A 19580-nucleotide genomic window follows, 5' to 3' on the forward strand; every position below is an offset into this window, starting at 1 on the left:
CTGAGCTCGGTGGGCCTGCACTCTGCACCCTGGGGAGTATATGGCTCTGAGTTTATACCCTGGCCTACACGCCAAAATTAAACCTGGAACTAGGCCCTCTCCCTAGGGTGAGTGTGACACAGACACACACACACGGTAACACTAAAGGCATTTGCTTACTTGTCTGTATGGTCTTGGTGCAGTGGCAGATGGACCCCCATTGAATGTGCCTGACGCCTGGACTGAGTGCCAGGCCCGCCCCCCTCCCTCACCGCCCCTTATTAGAACGTTGGAGGCCCGATTAAAGCAGCAGCCCTAAAATGGTTCTACTGCAGGGAGGAGGAGGAGGCCATGGGAGGAGGCCATGAAAAGGCTACACAGTAGGGACACCCTGTAACCTGCAAGCCAAAGAGGCTGGCTGTGCTGCAGTGCATAAGCAAGATGTGGGACGGATGGGGGGAAGGGTGAACTGGGAACAGGGTGGGCATATTGCAAATAGATTGGTGAACTACTGTGCAAAACCTCTGTAGGGGCTGTGGTCACTACTACAGTCTGCCGTAGTGACTGCTCCATGACTTGGCTCGGGGGAGAGGATTCCACCCACGCACGCCTGCATTGGTCCCATGCACAAAACACATTGAGCTTGGGCTGTTTACCATTGCGATGGCTGTACCCTCCACCCCAGAGTAGGCAAGAAAGTTTTGTGAGGGCTCTTGAATGCACTGTGTACTTCTCCAGGGGCTAGAGATGAAATTATTGAGTACAGGTTTTGCTGTAATTTTGAGACACAGGGAAGAGAGCAGAGATCGTCTTGCGGTTAAGGCACTGGCCTGGGACTCAGGAGACGAAGGTTCAATTCCTGGCTTTGAAATAGATCCCCTATGTGAGCTGTGACAAGCTGCTTAGGGTACATCTACGCTGCAAAAGGAACAGAACAAAAACCAACATGTGGCAGCAGGTCTCAGAGCCCTGGGCTTGCACCACGTGGCTAAAAACAGCAGTATAGACATTTGGGCTTGAGCCTGGGCTCTGAAACCATCCCACCTTGTGGGGTTCAGAGCCTGGGCTTCTGTTATTTGGTGACCCCGTTCTGAGACTCACTGCAGGTCTTTCTTTGCAGTATAGATGTACCCTTACTCACTTCGTGTCTGTTTCCTCCCTGTGAAACAGGGGCAGTAATACTCTCTTTAGAGCAGTGGTGGGCAACCCACGGCCCGTCAGGGTAATGCGCTGGTGGGCCGCAAGACAGTTTGTTTACATTGACCGTCCCCAGGCATGGCCGCCCGCAGCTCCCATTGGCTGGGAACAGCAAACCACGGCCACTGGGAGCTGCTGGCAGCCGGGCCTGCGCATGGCCAGTGTAAACAAACTGTCTTGTGGCCCGCCAGCAGATTACCCTGACGGGCTGCATGAGGCCCGCAGGTTGCTCACCACTGATTTAGAGGGTCATTTCTTCAGGGCCGATACTGTCTCTTGCGGTGTGGATGCAGTATGTATATGTGCAGCACCTACCACACCGTGGGCCTCTAGATGCTACTGAAACACAGATAATAAATAATATCTGCAGTGTTAGTGGCCCTCTAGCACACACATCTATTTTGTGTCGGTGGTCTAGTGTTACCACAATGAGCTGTAATATAAAACGGGTGGCGATGCTGACTGGCTGACTGACTCCATTCCTTTTGTTCCCTTATTCCTCTAGGTCTATTCCTGTATTACCCACTCTACATATATGACACTCCGTTAGGAAGAGCAGTATAGGTCCGTCCGGTGGCTCCATGGTATTGCTCTGTACCTTGAGGCCGGAGATAGGGGCTTAATTTCCAGGCTCAGTTGGATGGAATTGTCACAGAGGCAGTGCACTCAGGCTGCTGCTAAGGGAAAGAAGTGTGTCCTATGACCCAGATACAAGCGCCTCTGGCTGATTGAGATGTGTGATGATCTCCAAAGAAGTCCAGGCTAGTTCTCTTCCCCCAGAAGGACAAAGAGTGCAAACATGCATAGAAGGGGAGAGGAGCAGCTCCTCGGCCTTTCAGCTACACAGCAAAGGTTCCTCTTATTCCCTGGGGTTATTGCTCTGAAAAATTCTGCCGTTGCTAAATGCAGAGATTATATTTAAGTGAGAAGCTGCAACACAGCACAGATAAGAAAAGAAAAGTCCATAAACTGCAGTGGACCAAGTTAGAAGGTGATTGGGAAAGATGCAGAGAGGGGTGACGTTTCTGTGTCCATACACATTCATCCAAAGGGAAAGACAGAATGGTCTAGTGATTAGATCAAAGGGACTGGGTTCAAGACTGCTGGGGTCTATTCCTGACTTTGCCACTGACTCTGTCTGTGTGATCTTGGACAAATCATATTTCTTCTCCGTGCCTCCATTTATTCTTCTGTAAAATAGATTTAAGAACACCTACTTGACAGGAGTGGTGTGAGGGGTGATTTGTTAATGACCATAACTTGCCTTGATATGCTCTGATGACAGGTGTTAGATGGGGTAAATCTCCTCTGCCCCACAGGCCGAATGGGAAGTTGGTGGAATCATGATGTCAATGGAAGCTTTGACTAAGGAAGGGTAATCACTGAGTAAGGACGTAGGGTTTTGTTCCTGTGCTTGGGTCTTTGTACACTGTATTACAGGTCTGGTCTGTACTCTCACTGTCTAATTAGATTCTGATCTCCCCAGGGCAGGGACTAGGGATCAGATCCTACTCCTAGCTAGAGTCATTTAGTGTTGCTTTAAACAGTTAGTGTGCGGCATGCTGGGGTGTCAATCTACAGTGCACTGGCCTGCCACACACTGACTGTCCATGTGGACCCTGCTACCACTCACTCAAAGTTTCCTAGTGAGCACTGACCTGCTCCCATTTCAAAGCAGAGGAGGTGGAAGTCTGCACAGCAGCAGGGCCCACTCGGATGCAGCGTGTGGCAGGCTAGTGCACTGTAGACGTACACTCCAGCTTGCCATGCACTCACTGTTTGTCTAGACAAGCCTTAGTGGTGCAAAATGACCTTACATTGCCTTAAACGGGCAACTGATGATTTCCCAGGTTGGGGGGAATCCTGAACTGGTCACCTGGAGGTGTGGGGGAGGTGTTCTAGGGTGTGTAGCAGGAGCTGATGAAGATGGAGCTGGAATACAATGCACTCCGCTGACTCTGATCCTAGGGACTTTAATCCCAGGCAGTCATATTTCATGTTTACGCAGTGAGTTGGGGTCCTAGATGAGCAGTGTGATTGGGGTCCAAACCTGCAACCCTTACTCATACAAATAGTCCTTATGAGAGCAGTTCTCTGGACTACTCCCATGGGCAAGGATTGCAGGATTGGGCCCTAGAAAAGCAAAGCATACTGTAATTATGTTGATGTTGTTATTCACACTTGCAGGTAATTTCAATCTATAGTTTAGCCTGAGTTATCCCATGAAGCTATGCAAGTAATGCATCTCTGAACACCTTCCACTCAATTATTTAAAATCCAGTTGCTATGGAACTACTGTGGGTGATCAGTTTAAAGAAAATCCAGATGGCCTTTGGTTTTGGGTTCCCACTGCGCTTTGGTTAATTTGGTGTTGCAAGGTATTAGGTTAATTAAAAGCCATGTGTTACATGGGGACGACTACACTTGTGGATTAATAAGTATCCAAGAGTATTCAGCGACTCAGACCTGACAGACATCAAGTTGCTGACAAGTTATTTCACTGAGAAAGGAAGGGAAAGGAAAGAAGTCACAGTGAAATAAAGAGTTTTGCCTTGAATCTTACAGTGACATTTTCAGGAGGCCTGAAGTCCGAATTGCTGGTTGCAGCTTCCTTTACATCTCCTACCGAAGATCACCCATTACTGGAGACGCTGGGAGGACTGTAAGTGGAGAAACACGGTTGTCTGCTCAGTATATAGATTCCCACAATGCAAAGTAATTCGGGATAGTTCTAGCATATTCCAGTGGTGAGCCATGAGAAAAGCTAAAGCTTTCCTTAAGCTCTTCTTTGGAAACTCTCCTGTTAGGAGAAAATCTTTTCCAAGAACCACACTGTGGCCCAAGACAAACAGTTCCTTGCCGCGGAAGTGAGTGCTTATGATCATTGTTCTGCAACAGGAGGCATAAAGCAAACCAGCTGATATCTTTGAAGATTCCTTGCCAGCTAGCGGAGTATGTGTAGGAACCAGGGAAGCGCAGTAGTCTCTCTAGAATGCTAAAGAGGCAAAAGCCATCAACATGCAGCAGTGCTCCAGCGTGGTGGAGGCTGAAGAGAAGGACCAGGGCAAATGGACGCTGCTCCGGAATGTCAGCCAAGCCTTGAAACCCCGGACTCTTTTATCGGTAAGATAAGGGCCACTGGCTCTAAATGCTGACAATGGCTTTCAGACTCCTTCGAAATCTATATCACATTACAGTTTGATCCTCTGTAGGGCTTGTGCCAGCTTCTCGCACAATTACATCTGCACCTCCTTCTTTGTGCCCCCCGCCCCTCCCCGTGAATGGTACAACATCCCTGAGCTCATTTGTAAAGCCCCTACTCTGGCCACATTTATGCCCCTCTTAAAAAAAAACAACAACACTTCTACTGTGCTGATTACAGTGAATCGAGTTGACTTGTATATAAATTGCCTGTTCCCCCTCCCCTCACCTCTGTCCTGAGATTGTGAGCTCCTGGGGGCAGGGTCGGGAGGGTTTGGAATGTGCCTAGCATAGTGGCTACTACTGGTTGGTTCAGATATGGTTATTTATGAAATGACTGAAAGTGTTCTTGGTTCTGTGGTGCTGCGCCCTATATCTTGAATTAACCCCAAACTACCAAGATGCAGGGCATTTCATGAGGATTATTGACCAGTTTAATTGAGGTGTTTAATGGCCCAGCGCCAATCACCATGAAATGTCCTGGGCGGATGTTTTTGTTTCCATTGAACCTGATCCAAAGCCCACTGAAGTCAGTACAAAGACTCCTAGTGATTTCTGGGGACTTTGCATCAAGCCCTTTCCAAGCAGAAAAAGGAAATAGGGATATGGTGGGTCTAGCTGAGTTAGTCCAGGCCATCACAATTGCCTTTTTGGCCAGTGTTAACAAATGTAATTTTAATTTGTACTTACAGGGCATTTTGAAAAAATTAATATCCAGTATGTTAGCTAGTCAAATCATTTATTTATTTGTTGTAGTACAGTGGCATACAATAGAAGAGAAGTATAAAACTATACTTCATGATATTGGGCTACGTATTTATCTCTGGTGTCTGGTGACATAATGGGCCACGAAACTCGGCTGCTTAGTACTGACCCCCAGAACGCAGGTATAAAATATTTTCTTTGAGGGGTATAATGTAATCTTTATTGTACCTTTGAGTATTCTCTGGCAATTAGGGGCTTAGAATAGGAGACCTGGGTTCTGTCCACTGTGGTTCGACCAACTATAAAATGAGGATAATACTGTCAACTATTGTAAAATGCTTTGAGATCCTCCACTTAAAGAAGCTAAAGTATAAGTGCTAAAGTATACAATTTAAGCTGATATATAATTGAACAATATGTCACTTACTTTACCCATATGTTTTTTCTTTCCTCTTCTACCAATTTTTCAATTAGTTCTAAAGATAAGGTATCTATTTTTGATTCTCTAAGCATATAATTATTTTCCTTATTTATCAGGTACTTCTGAAGACATTTTGAGCCAAATTATAAGATTATTTTTTTAAACAGTAACAGCCAGAGCCTCAGTTGATATAAACTGGAATGCCTTCATAGACATCATTTGGTTTACTGATTCATATAACCCCTTTCATTAGAGGATCTCAAAGCACATTGCAACAGTAAACAAATATTGTTGTTATTATTATTAATTCAATACCGCTTTACTGATTGACACCAGCTGAGAATCTGACTCTAACTTTTCAAAGAGTTACAGGGAATCAGAGCCAATGTTTATCGAAGCCAACTGCATCTGAGTGGCTACATCCAGTCATTTGCAGTGTTACTCACCCTGTGTAACAAAGAGGCTGAATGTACGAAATTGTCTTTAGTAACAATCCAGTTGGTGGCACTGCAGTGTAACATACAAGACTGTAAGGAGCTGTTTATGTATTAGGCAATGTCGTCAGTGCTAAGACACTTCTGCATTTGGGGGCTCTGTCACACTTTCGCACAGCTCAGTTGAGCCTCACGCATCGAGCTGGTTTGAGAGCAGGAGTTGTAGCAGCAAGTCTCAGACACTAGAGGCAATGTGGGGCCTCCTCTGTAGGCAGCCAGCTCTGTCTCTGCTCTCTCTAGTCCCCCTGCTGGTGCCAGAGGGGCATAGAGCCCTAGGAGAAGGGGCTCTGCTAATAGAAAAGGCAAAGCAAGAATATGAGGAGCCAAATTAGGGTGACCAGACAGTAAATGTGAAAAGTCGGGAGGGGAGGGGAAGAGTGGGGGAAGCTTTCAACAATCCCCAGGCTCTGGCTCCCCCTGCTGAGGAAGTCCCCATCCCAGATCAAGAGTGTGGCATGCTGACAGGGCAGTGTGTGTAGGGAAACTTGCCCAGGGCTTCATCACCAGGTCTATCAATCTTGGATGAAGCCTTTCACAAACTCTAAATCCATACTGTAACGTTTCACTCCATATTCTTTAGGAAAATGTGCTTATGGTATGAATATGACATAACTGAGATATACTTTATGGAAGATGGGTCTTGTGAGGTATCATTGGAAAGATTATACTTTACTGAATGTGATTATCCAATTTGTATGCATGTATCATTTTTGTATCTAAAGTTAGAAATATGGACTATGTAACAGTTACAACTGGGTGTGTATTGGGAAGACACCCACCAGACGACAGGCCATAAAATTTGATGAACCATCAGGAAGGAACAACAAAACCAGGAAGATACTAATCCCTCTCCCTCCTGGGAGGTATCCGGGGACGTAACTGTGATACTATTAGGTCAGGTGGTCTTGTCACCTGATACTAAACATTACCTGGGACTTCTTGTAACTTTCCACTGGAAGAGAAGGGGGATCAAGTTTGGGAAACAAAGGATTCCCACCTTATGTAAATCCTATTTAAGGGTGGGGAGGATGGCAAATGGGACTCCTCCTCTCCATGGCCTGTCTGCCCAAGAAGAAAGACTACTAAAGCCACCTGAAGGGAAGGCAAGGGGGAGTCCAGACTGAGACAGGGGTCCAGTCTGAAAAGGAATATAACTGGAACTCTGAACCACAGAAACTTTGCAACCTGCCTAAAATAACATTTAGGATGGGAATTTACATTTTTGTTTCTTAAGTATATTGAGCTTAGCTTGCATATTTTGCTTTATTTGGTCAGTAATCTGCTTTGTTCTGTTATCTCTTATATTCACTTAAAATTTGCCTTTTGTAGTTAATAAACTTATTTCTTGTTTATAATATAACCCAGTTTATGAAATTTCTAACTTGGGGGGGGGAGGGGAGAAGTTGTGCATATCTCCCTCCACATTGAAGGAGGTGGTGAATTTCATAAACCTTTGGGTTTGTACCCCTAAAAGTGGTGTGCACGTGAGTGCTGGGGGAGCCCTCTCTCACAGAGCTGACTCCAGTCTGTGTCTGCAGCAGGGTGTGGCCCTACCTGTGTGTGTGTGCTGCAAGAGGCCGGAGAGCCTAATCCAGCAAAGCAGTAAGAGGGAACTCAGACTGATTGAGCAGGGGAAGCTCAGTTAAACCCCAGCACATCAGGTGGCATCCCAAAAGTGGGGTCCAACCTGTCACACATACATTTAAAAAAAGCTGAAATATACATTTATATGCAAATAAGATGCAAATAAGGAAATTTGCTCAATAATTAATGTGCATAAATGCTATACATGGAGATGCATAAAACTTGGTAGATATGGGTAGCAGAGTTTAAAGTAGTTGACTATTTAATAACAAGATACTGTATTTTAATTATAACTTGCATATGGCTGTATAATCCAGGGATAATACCATGCTGTTAGAGAGCTTATTCCTTCACTCTCCCACTTCCCTGGTCCTTCTCGCATGAACAGAGAGCAACAATACCCAAAGTCCGAAGGTGCAAACAATTCAATGTTTATTGGGGTGAACTTCCAGCAAGCTTAAATCCAAGTTCCTTTTTCCTTATTTTCGAATCCCAACTTACTTCCTATTTGCCCCTAATTTATATAGTAATATTCTTAGCTATACCTTAACCAATCATTTTACTGAAATTTACCTAACCAAACCTAACATATTGTAACATGATTAGCTAACCAATTATATCCCCCCACCTTAATTAGTTTACACCCAGCAAAATTAATTATACAGCAGACAGAAACAATCACAGAACCAGACAGAGACCATGCAAATAAACAATAGCAAAGTGGGAACTATAATGACAAAACAGTACAGAAGTGAGGATTTCACAACTACATCTATAAAGACATAAAGGTTTCTTAGCTGTGTCTATTGGTAAGTGAGTTCTTACCAGACAGAAAACTATCAACCTAAATTTCCTTTTACATCTTCTAGGCTCTTCCCTTTCTCTGGAGATGATAGATCGGATCACCTTCCTAACAGCCCCATATTGACTAGTTTGGAATGTGAGGATGTGACCGGTCGCTTCCCAGCTTATGGCTGCCCCTGCTGCTTAGCCAAAGGCATTGGCCTAAGAACAGGGCCTCAGACTGTCACTGTGAGAGAAGGCCCTTACACAGATTCTTTCTTGTATACCTCTATTAATAGCTAAATGATAAACATATACCTACATTCTTAAAGTATAGGCCTTTACAGGCAGGCCTGAATATCTATATCCTAACACATGCTGTTGTACTAAACAGTAGGGTTGCCATTGCCAGAGCTGGCCTAGAATTTTCAAACCTTGCTCAGGAAAAACTCCCTGAAAACATTGAGAGTTTGCTTAAGTTACTGGCCTGAATGATGACTTTAACAGTCAGTATTTAGGCAAAAGGCAGCATAGTACAGTGCCTGAGTGTGTGCTAATGCAATAAGCTAGCACAGTAAGGGTACCGGTGTTGCCAGCTCTCACCATCTTATTGTAAGTCCTGGAATATTTGTGGTTTCTCTGAAGGCCGTGGCTGCTGGAAGCAAGAGATTACCTGAGAACCTCAGGTTCGTTTAGAAAAGAGCAGTCTTCTAGCCTGCATCGTTGAGGAGAACAGAGCAAAAGGGTGAAGCAAGTTCACCCGAAGGGCTTAGAAACCAGAAGGCCAAGAAGATGAGTCTAACATTTATTATTTAAAATATCTCATGGTTTTTGTGGCCTGACTCATGATTTTGGAACACTGGGGGTTGGCAAGAGTTGGGTGCAGAGTGGAGAAGTATTGGGAGTGGAGAAAGCTGCGTGACCCGGGACCCCCACCTCAAAAGCATTACCGCGCCGTGGATTGGGTGGCGTATTGAAGACGTTGCCTCCCTGATGCCGCAGCAGCTCCCAGGGTAGCAGTCCATGGAGGCCGAGACAGCAGGTGCAAACAGCAAGAGTGCATGCATCTCCGCCTAGAGCCGCAGATGGACAGCCCCCAGCCTGAACAGCCTGTAGCCTTCTGGTGGGTTGGGGGAGCTTAAATGTAAAATTGCATTAAAAATAGAAAGGAAAAACATACATAGAACAGAAAAAAACGAGATCCTAGGGATGAAGAGGAAGAGAGAGAGAGAGAGAGTAAAGGGCTGGAAGAAAGGAGAAGAAGCAAGGAGAGATGGTAGCAATTGACCCAAGGCCTGGGGGACAGCCATCTAGCAATCTGTTGCAAAAGGTGGAGGTTCCACCTTCAAATGGTTGGGAACCACTGATGTACAGTGCATCGCCTAAGTCAATTTCTGGATGTAGGTTTCATTAAATCAAAGAAATGTAGGGCTGGAAGGTATCTCAAGAGGTCATCTAGTCCAAGAGGAGCATATGGCCCTCAAAGGGTTATTCATCCTCTCCATTCCCATTGAGTAGATGACCAGAGTGATACATGTTTAGCAATGTTTTATATTCCTTGTTAGTTGGCTATGAAAGAAATTGCTGCAGAAAGTGCAGAGTGCCCTTAACTCCCTTTGCCAGCAGTGGAATTGGAGGAGGCTCAGCACCTCCCAGGATCGGGTTTAGAGGCAGGAAAGAATTTCATGTTTTCATTGAAGGTTGGTTCCTCCTTCTTTGAGGACAATGGTGAACAACTCGTGGCGAGGAGTAATTTAAAACCCGTGTAGGAAATGTGGGGTCACATTAGTGGCCTGATCCGACAGTCCTTACTTAGGCAAAATTCCCATTGACTGCCTTAGGGAATGCAGGGTGATATGTCTAAAGCCTGCTTTCTAGTCACAGCGTCATGCTTGCATCGGAGTCACTTTTGCTTGGGCTGAGAATAAGCTGTTCTGTGCAGGTGAGACTGAGCTGGAAGCCGCAGTCAGACTGCTGCCCATGCAGAGATAGCAACCTGTTGTCTGCAGACAGTACACGGGCACTGCCCTCCATTCCAGGTTCTCTTCGGTGCCAGCTATACGTTGGACTAGCCAAAGACATTCACTGCCCAGCGGCAAAATAAACAATCTTTCCCCTGTCTCCTGCTTCCTGTCATGTGAGAACGGGCACAGCGCAAGATTCGGCCCCTCAGCACCTTTCCCTGGGCCCCTGTGCGGATTCAGACCTTCCCGTTGCACAGAGGAAAGGCCGGGTTTGGTCCGACCCCTCTGTTCATCGTTTTGCACTGGCTTAGGCAGTACTCTATGTGCACGACCCGCTGATGGGACCATTTGTCAACACATTTGATTCTGGTGTGGGAGGCTTTCGGGTTCAGATCAGACTGAACCTGTGTCTCTTGTTGGTTTTCTTTTAATGTCCCTCCCATGCCCACCCTCTGCCTGTGATGTTGTTTTAAAATATATTGTATTGAAAAAGGGGCAGACTAGATTTTACACACGTGAAAGGGTTTCCCATGAGTAGCGGTCTGATTAGCAGCAGGTCAGTTTGCCAGAACTGGATGAGAGAGGTAGCATACATTGCAGTGCTAGGGCCTAGTTGCCTCACACTAACCTTATGACCCGCCTATGAGGAACGGGTAGCATTGTTGCCTAGTGGGTAGGGCACTGGACTGGGACTCAGGAGACTTGAGCTTTATTCCCAGCTCTGCACTGGCCTGCTGGCAAGTCACTTCCCCCCTGTGCCTCAGTTTCCACATCTGTAAAATGGTGACAATGATACTTTACCCTCCTTTTGTGAAGTGATGAAAAGCTACTGATGAAAAGCACTATGGAGTTGGGTATTGCATGGACTCACGCTTGCACTCACACCCGTGTTTTGAGGTAAAACATTCAGAAATGACTCTATCCGGGAATGTTGAATCCTCCCTGCAGTGCTGTGTTCTTCTGCTCATCTTCACTGAGAACATGCCTATCCTCTGTTTCGTTTCAGGGGGATTATGTATGGATGGACCTCAAAACCGGTCGGGAATTCGACGTTCCCATCGGAGCTGTGGTCAAACTTTGTGACTCTGGGCAGATCCAGGTGGTGGACGATGAAGGCAACGTATGTATGAAGGAAAAGAGGATTGTGATTGTGTGTCCTTTGTATTAGTGTCAGATGTAGGGGCCCCAAATAGGGTTAAGCACTGGGTGCTGTACAGATGCACAGAATGATCCAAAACCCATTGAAATCAATAGGATTCTTTCCATGAACTGCCATAGACTTTGGATCGGGACCACACAACATGAGATAGTCCCAGTCCCCAAGGACATAGGTGGAAGACAAGATACACGGAGGAGGTGTAACAAACAAAAGGAGAGAAAGGGGGCGGGGGGAGTAACTTTGACAAGGGCGACCACAACAAGACAGTGCAGTAACACAAAGTAGCTAGTGAACAACTTGTCTATTTCAGAGCCAATTAAAGGGGCTTATTTAAGCCTTTTCCTGTTTCCAGTTTATTTTATTGGAGAGGAGGGATAGTCCAGGGATTAGGGTGCTAGCCTGGGACTTGGGAAACCTGGTTCGATTCCCTGCTGTGCCATAGGTTTCTGTATGACCTTGGCAAGTCCCTTACGCTTTCTGTGCCGGAGCTCCCAGCCACCATGGCAGGTGAGGGGACCCCCGCAGCAGCCCATCTCCTGTGGGTGACCCCAGAGCTCCCGCTTGCTGCAGGTGGCGGGGAACCCCCTGGCGCTCCCTGCTGCTGTGGCCGGCGTCCCCACCACCAGAGCTGCTCAGCCCCTGCGACCCTGGAGCTCCCTCTCACTGCAGTGGCAGGGGGACCCTGGAGCCCCAGTAGCAATGAGTGCTGAGCTGAACCTGCCTCCCCATTTTGTCAGGGATGTATTCCCCCTTCCAGGGTGGGAGCTGGGAGCAGTGCAGAGGCCGGCTGGGAGCTCCAGCCCCGGGGCAGAAAATATCACCGAGGTCAATGGAAGTTCTGGATCCCGTGACCTAATCGGAGCCTTAACAATAATACATAAGCCTTGCCTTTAATACAATGGACTCCAAAGAGATTTAAACTTAGTACAATGAGGTTTTCCAAGGATACTGCAGGAAATTGCAGTATCTGTCACATGCACTGCCCTGCCTCACAGGGGGAGGAGGGTTGAGAGGATAAATACATCCAAGATTGTGAGGTCAGACATGACAGTAATGGGGGGGGGGAGGCTGTGACAGGGCCTTGTCCTGCTCCTGTCTCTTTTCTAGCCACAAACCAACCACTCGGAGAAAATGCTTTGTGCTGTTTATTTACACTGTTCTTTCCTACCGCCTGTCCAAACCTTTGCAGCTCTGTATTTATCATAACATACAGTCCTTAGCTCACCCAGCCAAGGAGAGGGAAAGACAGAGGGTCTCTTTCTCTGAGAAGCCTGTCACTCTCTCATGTCCTTCCTGTGCCTTCTCTACCTCTTGGGTAATGAGCTAATTAGCCTTTGGGGCTCTCCTCAGCCCATCCCAGTCCACCAATGAGGTGCAGCTCTTCCTAATCAGGGCTACTCCAGAGCAACTACTTGTGGTTGTGGTCACCAGAGAGCTGCATGAGGTGCTGTTTCCCAGCACTCTATCACAGGGCCTATATAAATACTTTAGATTAGGGCTTTTAGTTACCACTGCTCCTGCTAGCCACTCCTCTTCTCCTATAGGATCCCCACTAACATCTTCCCTAACCTGCTCCTGAGTTCCCACCGAGCCCTTCAGTAGCCAGCCCCAGTCATCTGTACCAGTTTCTTGGTTTTTTACCAGTAGGGTTGTCAACCCTTCTGGATTGGCTGGGAGTCTCCCAGAATCAGCCTCCATCTCCTATTAAAATCTCCCAGATTGCCTTTAATCAACAGCACAGTGGGGCTAAGGCAGGCTCCCCACCTGCCCTGGCTCTGCGTGGCTCCCGGAAGCCACCGGCACATCCCTCTGGCTCCTAGATGCAGGAGAAGGCCAGGGGGTCTCTGTGCGCTGGCCCCGTCCTGAGTGCCAACTCCGCAGCTCCCATTGGCTGGGAAGCGCAGCCAATGGGAGCTGTGGAGGTGGTGCCTGCAGGCAGGGGCAGCAAGTAGAGCCGCCTGGCCACCCCTGAGCATAGCAGCCAGCGGGACGTGCCGGTCGCTTCCGGGAGCTGCCTGAGGTAAGCGCTGCCTGGCTGGAGCCCGCACACCTCACCCCCTCTTCCACCCCGCCCCAGCCCTGAGCCCCTTCCTGTACCCAAACTCCCACCCTGAGCCCGCACCCCCTCCTCCACCCCCAACCCCCAGGCTCAGCCTGGAGCCCCCTCCGACTCTCCAAACCCCTCTGCCACAGCCCAGAGCCTGCACCCCAACCCTCTGCCCCAGCCCGATGAAAGTGAGTGAGGGTGGGGGAGAGTGAGCAATGGAGGGAGGGGGGATCGAGGGAGCGGGGCAGGGCCTTGGGGCGGGGCAGGGTGTTTGGGTTTGTGCAATTGGACCATGGACAACCCGAGTTACAGAACAGCTTTGTAGGTCATATCATGCAGCACAGCCTCTGAGCAAAGTCTCCATGAGCTCCCGGCTGGATCCGTCTAAAGTGCCCGTTTTTGGCTCCAGAGCCAATTAAACCATAGGAATAATTTGCCAAACCTGAAAGGACAAACTTGCTTAAGGTGATGTACAAACCTGAAGCTCCAAAACCTCGAGAGCAGGTCAGGGATGAACCGGGCAGCCTGTGAAACCCAGTGGATCTGGCTACCAAGATCAGAAAAGTGGCTAAATGCAGTAATTATTCTCATTGTTTATATTACAGCAGTGCCTAGAGGCCCCCGCTAAGATCAGGCCCCATTGTGCTAGGTGCTGTACAAATAGGGTGTCCAGATGGCCTGGTTTTATTGGGACCATCCTCCCTCTCCTCCCCCACCCCCCGACATCCTGATTTTTCACACTTGCTCTCTGGTCACCCTATGTACAAATGCTGGCTAAGAAATAGTCTCTGCTCCAAAGAGAATAAAGAATAATAGGTTTTCAGGAATCAAAATGCCTCTGCAGTCCTCCTCAGAGCAGCTCAAGGAAAGGGTAAATGGAGCTTTGACCCATTCATCTAAATCCCCATTTCATGGACACAGGAATTGTCAGACCGATGGTCCCTCTAGTTTAGTAACCCATTTCCACAACTGACCAGTAATGGATGTTTCAGAATCATAGAATCATAGAATATCAGGGTTGGAAGGGACCTCAGGAGGTCATCTAGTCCAACCCCCTGCTCAAAACAGGACCAATCCCCAACTAAATCATCCCAGCCAGGGCTTTGTCAAGCCTGACCTTAAAAACCTCTAAGGAAGGAGATTCTACCACCTCCCTAGGTAATGCATTCCAGTGTTTCACCACCCTCCTAGTGAAAAAGTTTTTCCTAATATCCAACCTAAACCTCCCCCACTGCAACTTGAGACCATTACTTCTTGTTCTGTCATCAGCTACCACTGAGAACAGTCTAGATCCATCCTCTTTGGAACCCCCTTTCAGGTAGTTGAAAGCAGCTATCAGATCCCCCCTCATTCTTCTCTTCTGCAGACTAAACAATCCCAGTTCCCTCAGCCTCTCCTCATAAGTCATGTGTTCCAGTCCCCTAATAATTTTTGTTGCCCTCCGCTGGACTCTTTCCAATTTTTCCACATCCTTCTTGTAGTGTGGGGTCCAAAACTGAACACAGTACTCCAGATGAGGCCTCACCAATGTTGAATAGAGGGGAACGATCATGTCCCTCGATCTGCTGGCAATGCCCCTACTTATACATCCCAAAATGCCATTGGCCTTCTTGGCAACAAGGGCACACTATTGACTCATATCCAACTTCTTGTCCACTGTAACCCCTAGGTCCTTTAATGCAGAACTGCTGCCGAGCCATTCGGTCCCTAGTCTGTAGCAGTGCATGGGGTTCTTCCGTCCTAAGTGCAGGACTCTGCACTTGTCCTTGTTGAACCTCATCAGATTTCTTTTGGCCCAATCCTCTAATTTGTCTAGGTCCCTCTGTATCCTATCCCTACCCTCCAGCGTATCTACCTCTCGCTCCAGTTTAGTGTCATCTGCAAACTTGCTGAGGGTGCAATGCACACCATCCTCCAGATCATTTATGAAGATATTGAACAAAACCGGCCAGAGGTCCGACCCTTGGGGCACTCCACTTGATACCGGCTGCGAACTAGACATGGAGCCATTGATCACTACCCATTGAGCCTGACAATCTAGCCAACTTTCTATCCACCTTATGGTCCATTCATCCAGCCCATACTTCTTTAACTTGCTGGCAAGAATACTGTGGGAGACTGTGTCAAAAGCTTTGCTAAAGTCAAGGAACAACACGTCCACTGCTTTCCCCTCATTCACAGAGTCAGTTATCTCATCATATGACAAGGATGAGCCAAACCCCTCCGTCCATCACTAGCAGTGTTGGTGGCTGGTTTATACCCAGAAACATGAGGTTCTGTATCCCTTATCATTTTGTTATCCTTGCTAATAGTGTAGATATTCTTCTTTTTCATGTAAGGCCTGATTCTCACTTCACTACAGCCCCTTTACACCACTCTGGCAGTGCAAAGGGGGCTTAAAGTGGGCTTAAATTGCACACCCACTTTTAAAGCCCCTTTATACTTCCAGATCAGTGTGAAGGGGTCTGTAACTCCATGAGAATCAGGTCTATAAAAGTCTAATTCCCTTTTCTTTTCTTTTCTTTTCTTTGATCCTGCTAAGCCTTTGCTCTCAATAGTGCTTTGGGACAGTGAGTCCCACATGTGAACTGATGATGTTAAAACACAGCTATATCCTGGTCTTGCAGGGATCTGAGAGATCATTTCCTTTTCACTATGATCCTTTAAAGTTAATGGCTGTCATGCCCATGTACTGCATACATCCTTTCATCCTGTCCTTTCTGAATCTGTCTCGGGTGCATATCATGGTAGGCTCACTTTTGACCTCTTTCCCCTTTTTCTCTCCAGGAGCATTGGATTTTCCCTCACAATGCCAGCCACATCAAACCCATGCACCCGACCTCTATCCATGGGGTGGAGGACATGATCCGCCTGGGGGACCTGAATGAAGCTGGGATTCTGAGGAACCTGCTCATCCGTTACCGAGAGCACCTTATCTATGTGAGTGTCCACCCGGAGAATGTCATCTCACCCCAGCTTTGTTGTGTTTATTTTCATTTCTATCCTGAACTGGTCTAAGCCCCATGCGTACCTATTCTCTGCCATGTCTGCTGCAAAGTTTATATGCTGTTCCTGCAGGACATGAGATACCATTACACGTGGAGGTTTACTGAATTGGGGAAAGGATATATCTTCTGGATGTTAAGAAAATCTAATTCCTTTTATGTGACCAAATGGGGAGCGCCCCTCACCGCTGGGCTAGCGAATTCAAGTCCCACATGGGAGCCTGGGTTTACACCTGAGAGTGGATCCTGAGTGCAGGGAGTTTCTGCAGTTATGAGCAATGTGCTTTGGGTGAAGCATTAAACTGAGTTTCTCATTGTCCAAGTGGAACTTATAGATCCCATGGTAACAACTAACCATCCCCAGGTATTTGCCTGGGCGCGCTTTAAGATCGCAACATGTTTAGCTGACCTAACTGAGGATTACATGCATAGGGGATGTGGTTGAAGAATCCCCACAGTGTGACAGGCTCTGGGAATTAAATAACCTGCGATGTGACAAGGCAGTTTTCCCACAGTGACCTTGCAATACCTGGTGCGTGCACTTAAGACTTATTCATTCTGAATTTCCTGGTTTCTCTCAGCTGCGGTTTGATTGCTACGATATTTTTCTTAGAACTCTTAAGTTCCCGACATGCACACACCGCCTTAACGCTCCTTTAAGTGCTGTTTGACTCAGCAAAGCGACTGTAAAATCAGCATTGTGGATTTGCAGGTTTGTCTCTCAATGATCTCATACCTGGTATGCTCAGTTCCCTAGCTTTGCAAACTCAACTATTTCCTCCTGACGCCGCATTGCTGGTTCTAACACTTCCACAACCCAGATTCTGCCCTACGTAGCACTTGTGCAGCTGCATGGGTTTTCATTTAGGACATAATGTGGAGGCAAATTGAGCTGCACGGTCGTTCTGCTATAACATTACAACTCCAAAAGGAAAGGAGTCGGAGATCAAAGGGTCTTGGTTTGTTTTATCAGAGTTGCAGAATCGCTGGCTGTGGGCTTGCAGGGTCATAAGATGCACAGGTTTGTGCCTGAAGTAAAACATACCTGGAGTGCATGCAAGCATGCTATTTGATGTTGCCAAATAGTCAATGTGACCACAGAAGAATGGGGCATTTCTGGATAGCTCTTAAATTGTAAGGCTTGCAGGCACTCAATGGCAGAAGTACATCGTTTTGTGCCCTCACCAATGCCTATGCTGCAGTGTAAACTCAGGGCTCAAGCTTAATCTCCCTTTCGTATACACACAAATCATGCTAACCCAGGGCTCGGGCTAAGATCGTATGGGGATGAAGTGTTGGAGTTAAACCAGGGTTCAAGCCTGATTGCATTGCAGTGTAGATGCAGCCCCACTGGACTTGTGTTCTGGGATCCACCAAAAGTATCCCACAATCCCCCAGACAGACATTCTTTGTCCTCTGGACAGTCAAGTTTGGTGGGCTGTCAAGTTTTCCCATGCTGCACCACGAACAAGGCGTTAGCGCGGCCATATTTTGGGAGGACACTAGGAAGTCTGGGACATGGGTGGTTGGATTTGGGCCTGCATAATGCAGTGAGGATACGGGGTTCAACAATTCCTAACCTGGAGTTACAAATGAGTGTAGACGCTTAAGCCCTAGGTTAACTAACCCAGGGTCTGCTAACTTGAGTTCTACTAACCTGGGCTTACACTGCAGTGTAGACATACCCTCTAAGGTCTTTTTTTTAAACAATTTAAGGATTTCATTTAAAGATGAGTGATTCATAGGCTGGTAGATTTTAAGGCCAGAAGGGACAATTATGGTCATCTAGATGCTTGTTTGAATCTTAGGAAAACTATCCAAACCTCTTAGGTCAGTAAGGCCCGGCTGGAGAACTCACAAGAACAGGCTTTCCTAATATCTAGAGAGAGCACTCCGCCACAGAAGTAGGGGCCTGTTTGCAGAGCCAGATCTGACACACACTCTCTCTCTCTCTCTCTCACACACACACACACACACACACCCCTCGCAAAAGTTTGAGGGTGTTCAGATGCTTGAGTTTGGTCTCACACATGCACACACACACATATCTCGCAAAAGTTTGAGGGTGTTCAGATGCTTGAGTTTGGTTCAGGCCTGTCTCTACTTGTGAGATTTCTAGCAGACCCTGTTTCCAGGTAGGTCAAAAATATGGCAAGAGCAGCCTTTCCTTTTGGTATTTTGCCAGCTCCGCTCCTTGCCTCAGATGGAACTGGGGGTATGTGAAAATGAGAAAAAATGTTACATCAGCATTTTCCAAATCTTTCATAAATGCTGGGTTTGGTTCCAGAGCTGGGTGAATTCTCTGGCCTATGTGATGCAGGAGATCAGACCACATCCTCCTAATACTCCCTTCCGGCCTTGAAACCTATGAAGAACCAAGGCAGTCAGAATAGGTTTAGCAATAACTAAGGATACAATTTACTCATGGAGGTCACTGATTCTGTGACTTTAAGGAACCCCGGTGACTTCTTCGGCTGCACCCCTGCCACAGTGGTGGGGGCTGGAGCTGTCAGTCACCTGCAGCAGCAGTGGGGCTAGAGCCCCCCTTCCCCCGTGGCGGGCTCAGGCTTCAGGTTCCCCAGCGGTCAGCCCCTTCTCCCCTGTTATTTTTAGTAAAAGTCAGGGACAGGTCACGGGCCTCCATGAATTTTTGTTTATTGCCCATGACCTGTCCTTGACTTTTACTAAAAATAGCCAGGACAAAATATTAACCTTAGCAATAGCCCACCATTCCAGATGTTGAACAACGCACCTTCAGCTTTGCAGGAATCGGTCTGCAGTGTCTCACCAGCTATTGCATTGTACAGATTTTGAAGGGCGGAAGACAGTGGGGATGGGGCAATATCCTCCCAATAACTTTCTGGTCGCTTTGAGTGGAAGATAATTCCCTCACATTTTTGTTTCATTAGAGAGAAATGTGCTGATGCACTGGGAAGGGTTAACATAGCCTCTTAGGTTGGAATATGCATTTTTGGGAATTAGGTGAGGTGAGCTGGTTTATATGTAACAAACAGTTGTCTTGAGTAAAGGTAAAGGTCAGC

General features: G+C 47.2%; 1 protein-coding gene across 1 annotated transcript in view; it reads left to right on the forward strand.

Moving 5' to 3' along the window:
• The first annotated feature begins 3661 nt into the window (after positions 1 to 3661).
• MYO7A (myosin VIIA) overlaps positions 3662 to 19580 on the forward strand; it is a 116821-nt gene continuing 100902 nt past the window's right edge. Inside the window, exons 1-3 of the mRNA XM_073335284.1 lie at positions 3662 to 4299; positions 11335 to 11448; positions 16322 to 16474. Of these exons, the coding sequence (XP_073191385.1) occupies positions 4195 to 4299; positions 11335 to 11448; positions 16322 to 16474 (372 nt within the window). The 5' untranslated portion in view covers positions 3662 to 4194. The remainder of the gene's footprint in view (positions 4300 to 11334; positions 11449 to 16321; positions 16475 to 19580) is intronic.

The sequence above is a fragment of the Lepidochelys kempii genome, chromosome 1 (genome assembly GCF_965140265.1).
Source record: "Lepidochelys kempii isolate rLepKem1 chromosome 1, rLepKem1.hap2, whole genome shotgun sequence".
Taxonomy (NCBI): Eukaryota; Metazoa; Chordata; order Testudines; family Cheloniidae; genus Lepidochelys; species Lepidochelys kempii.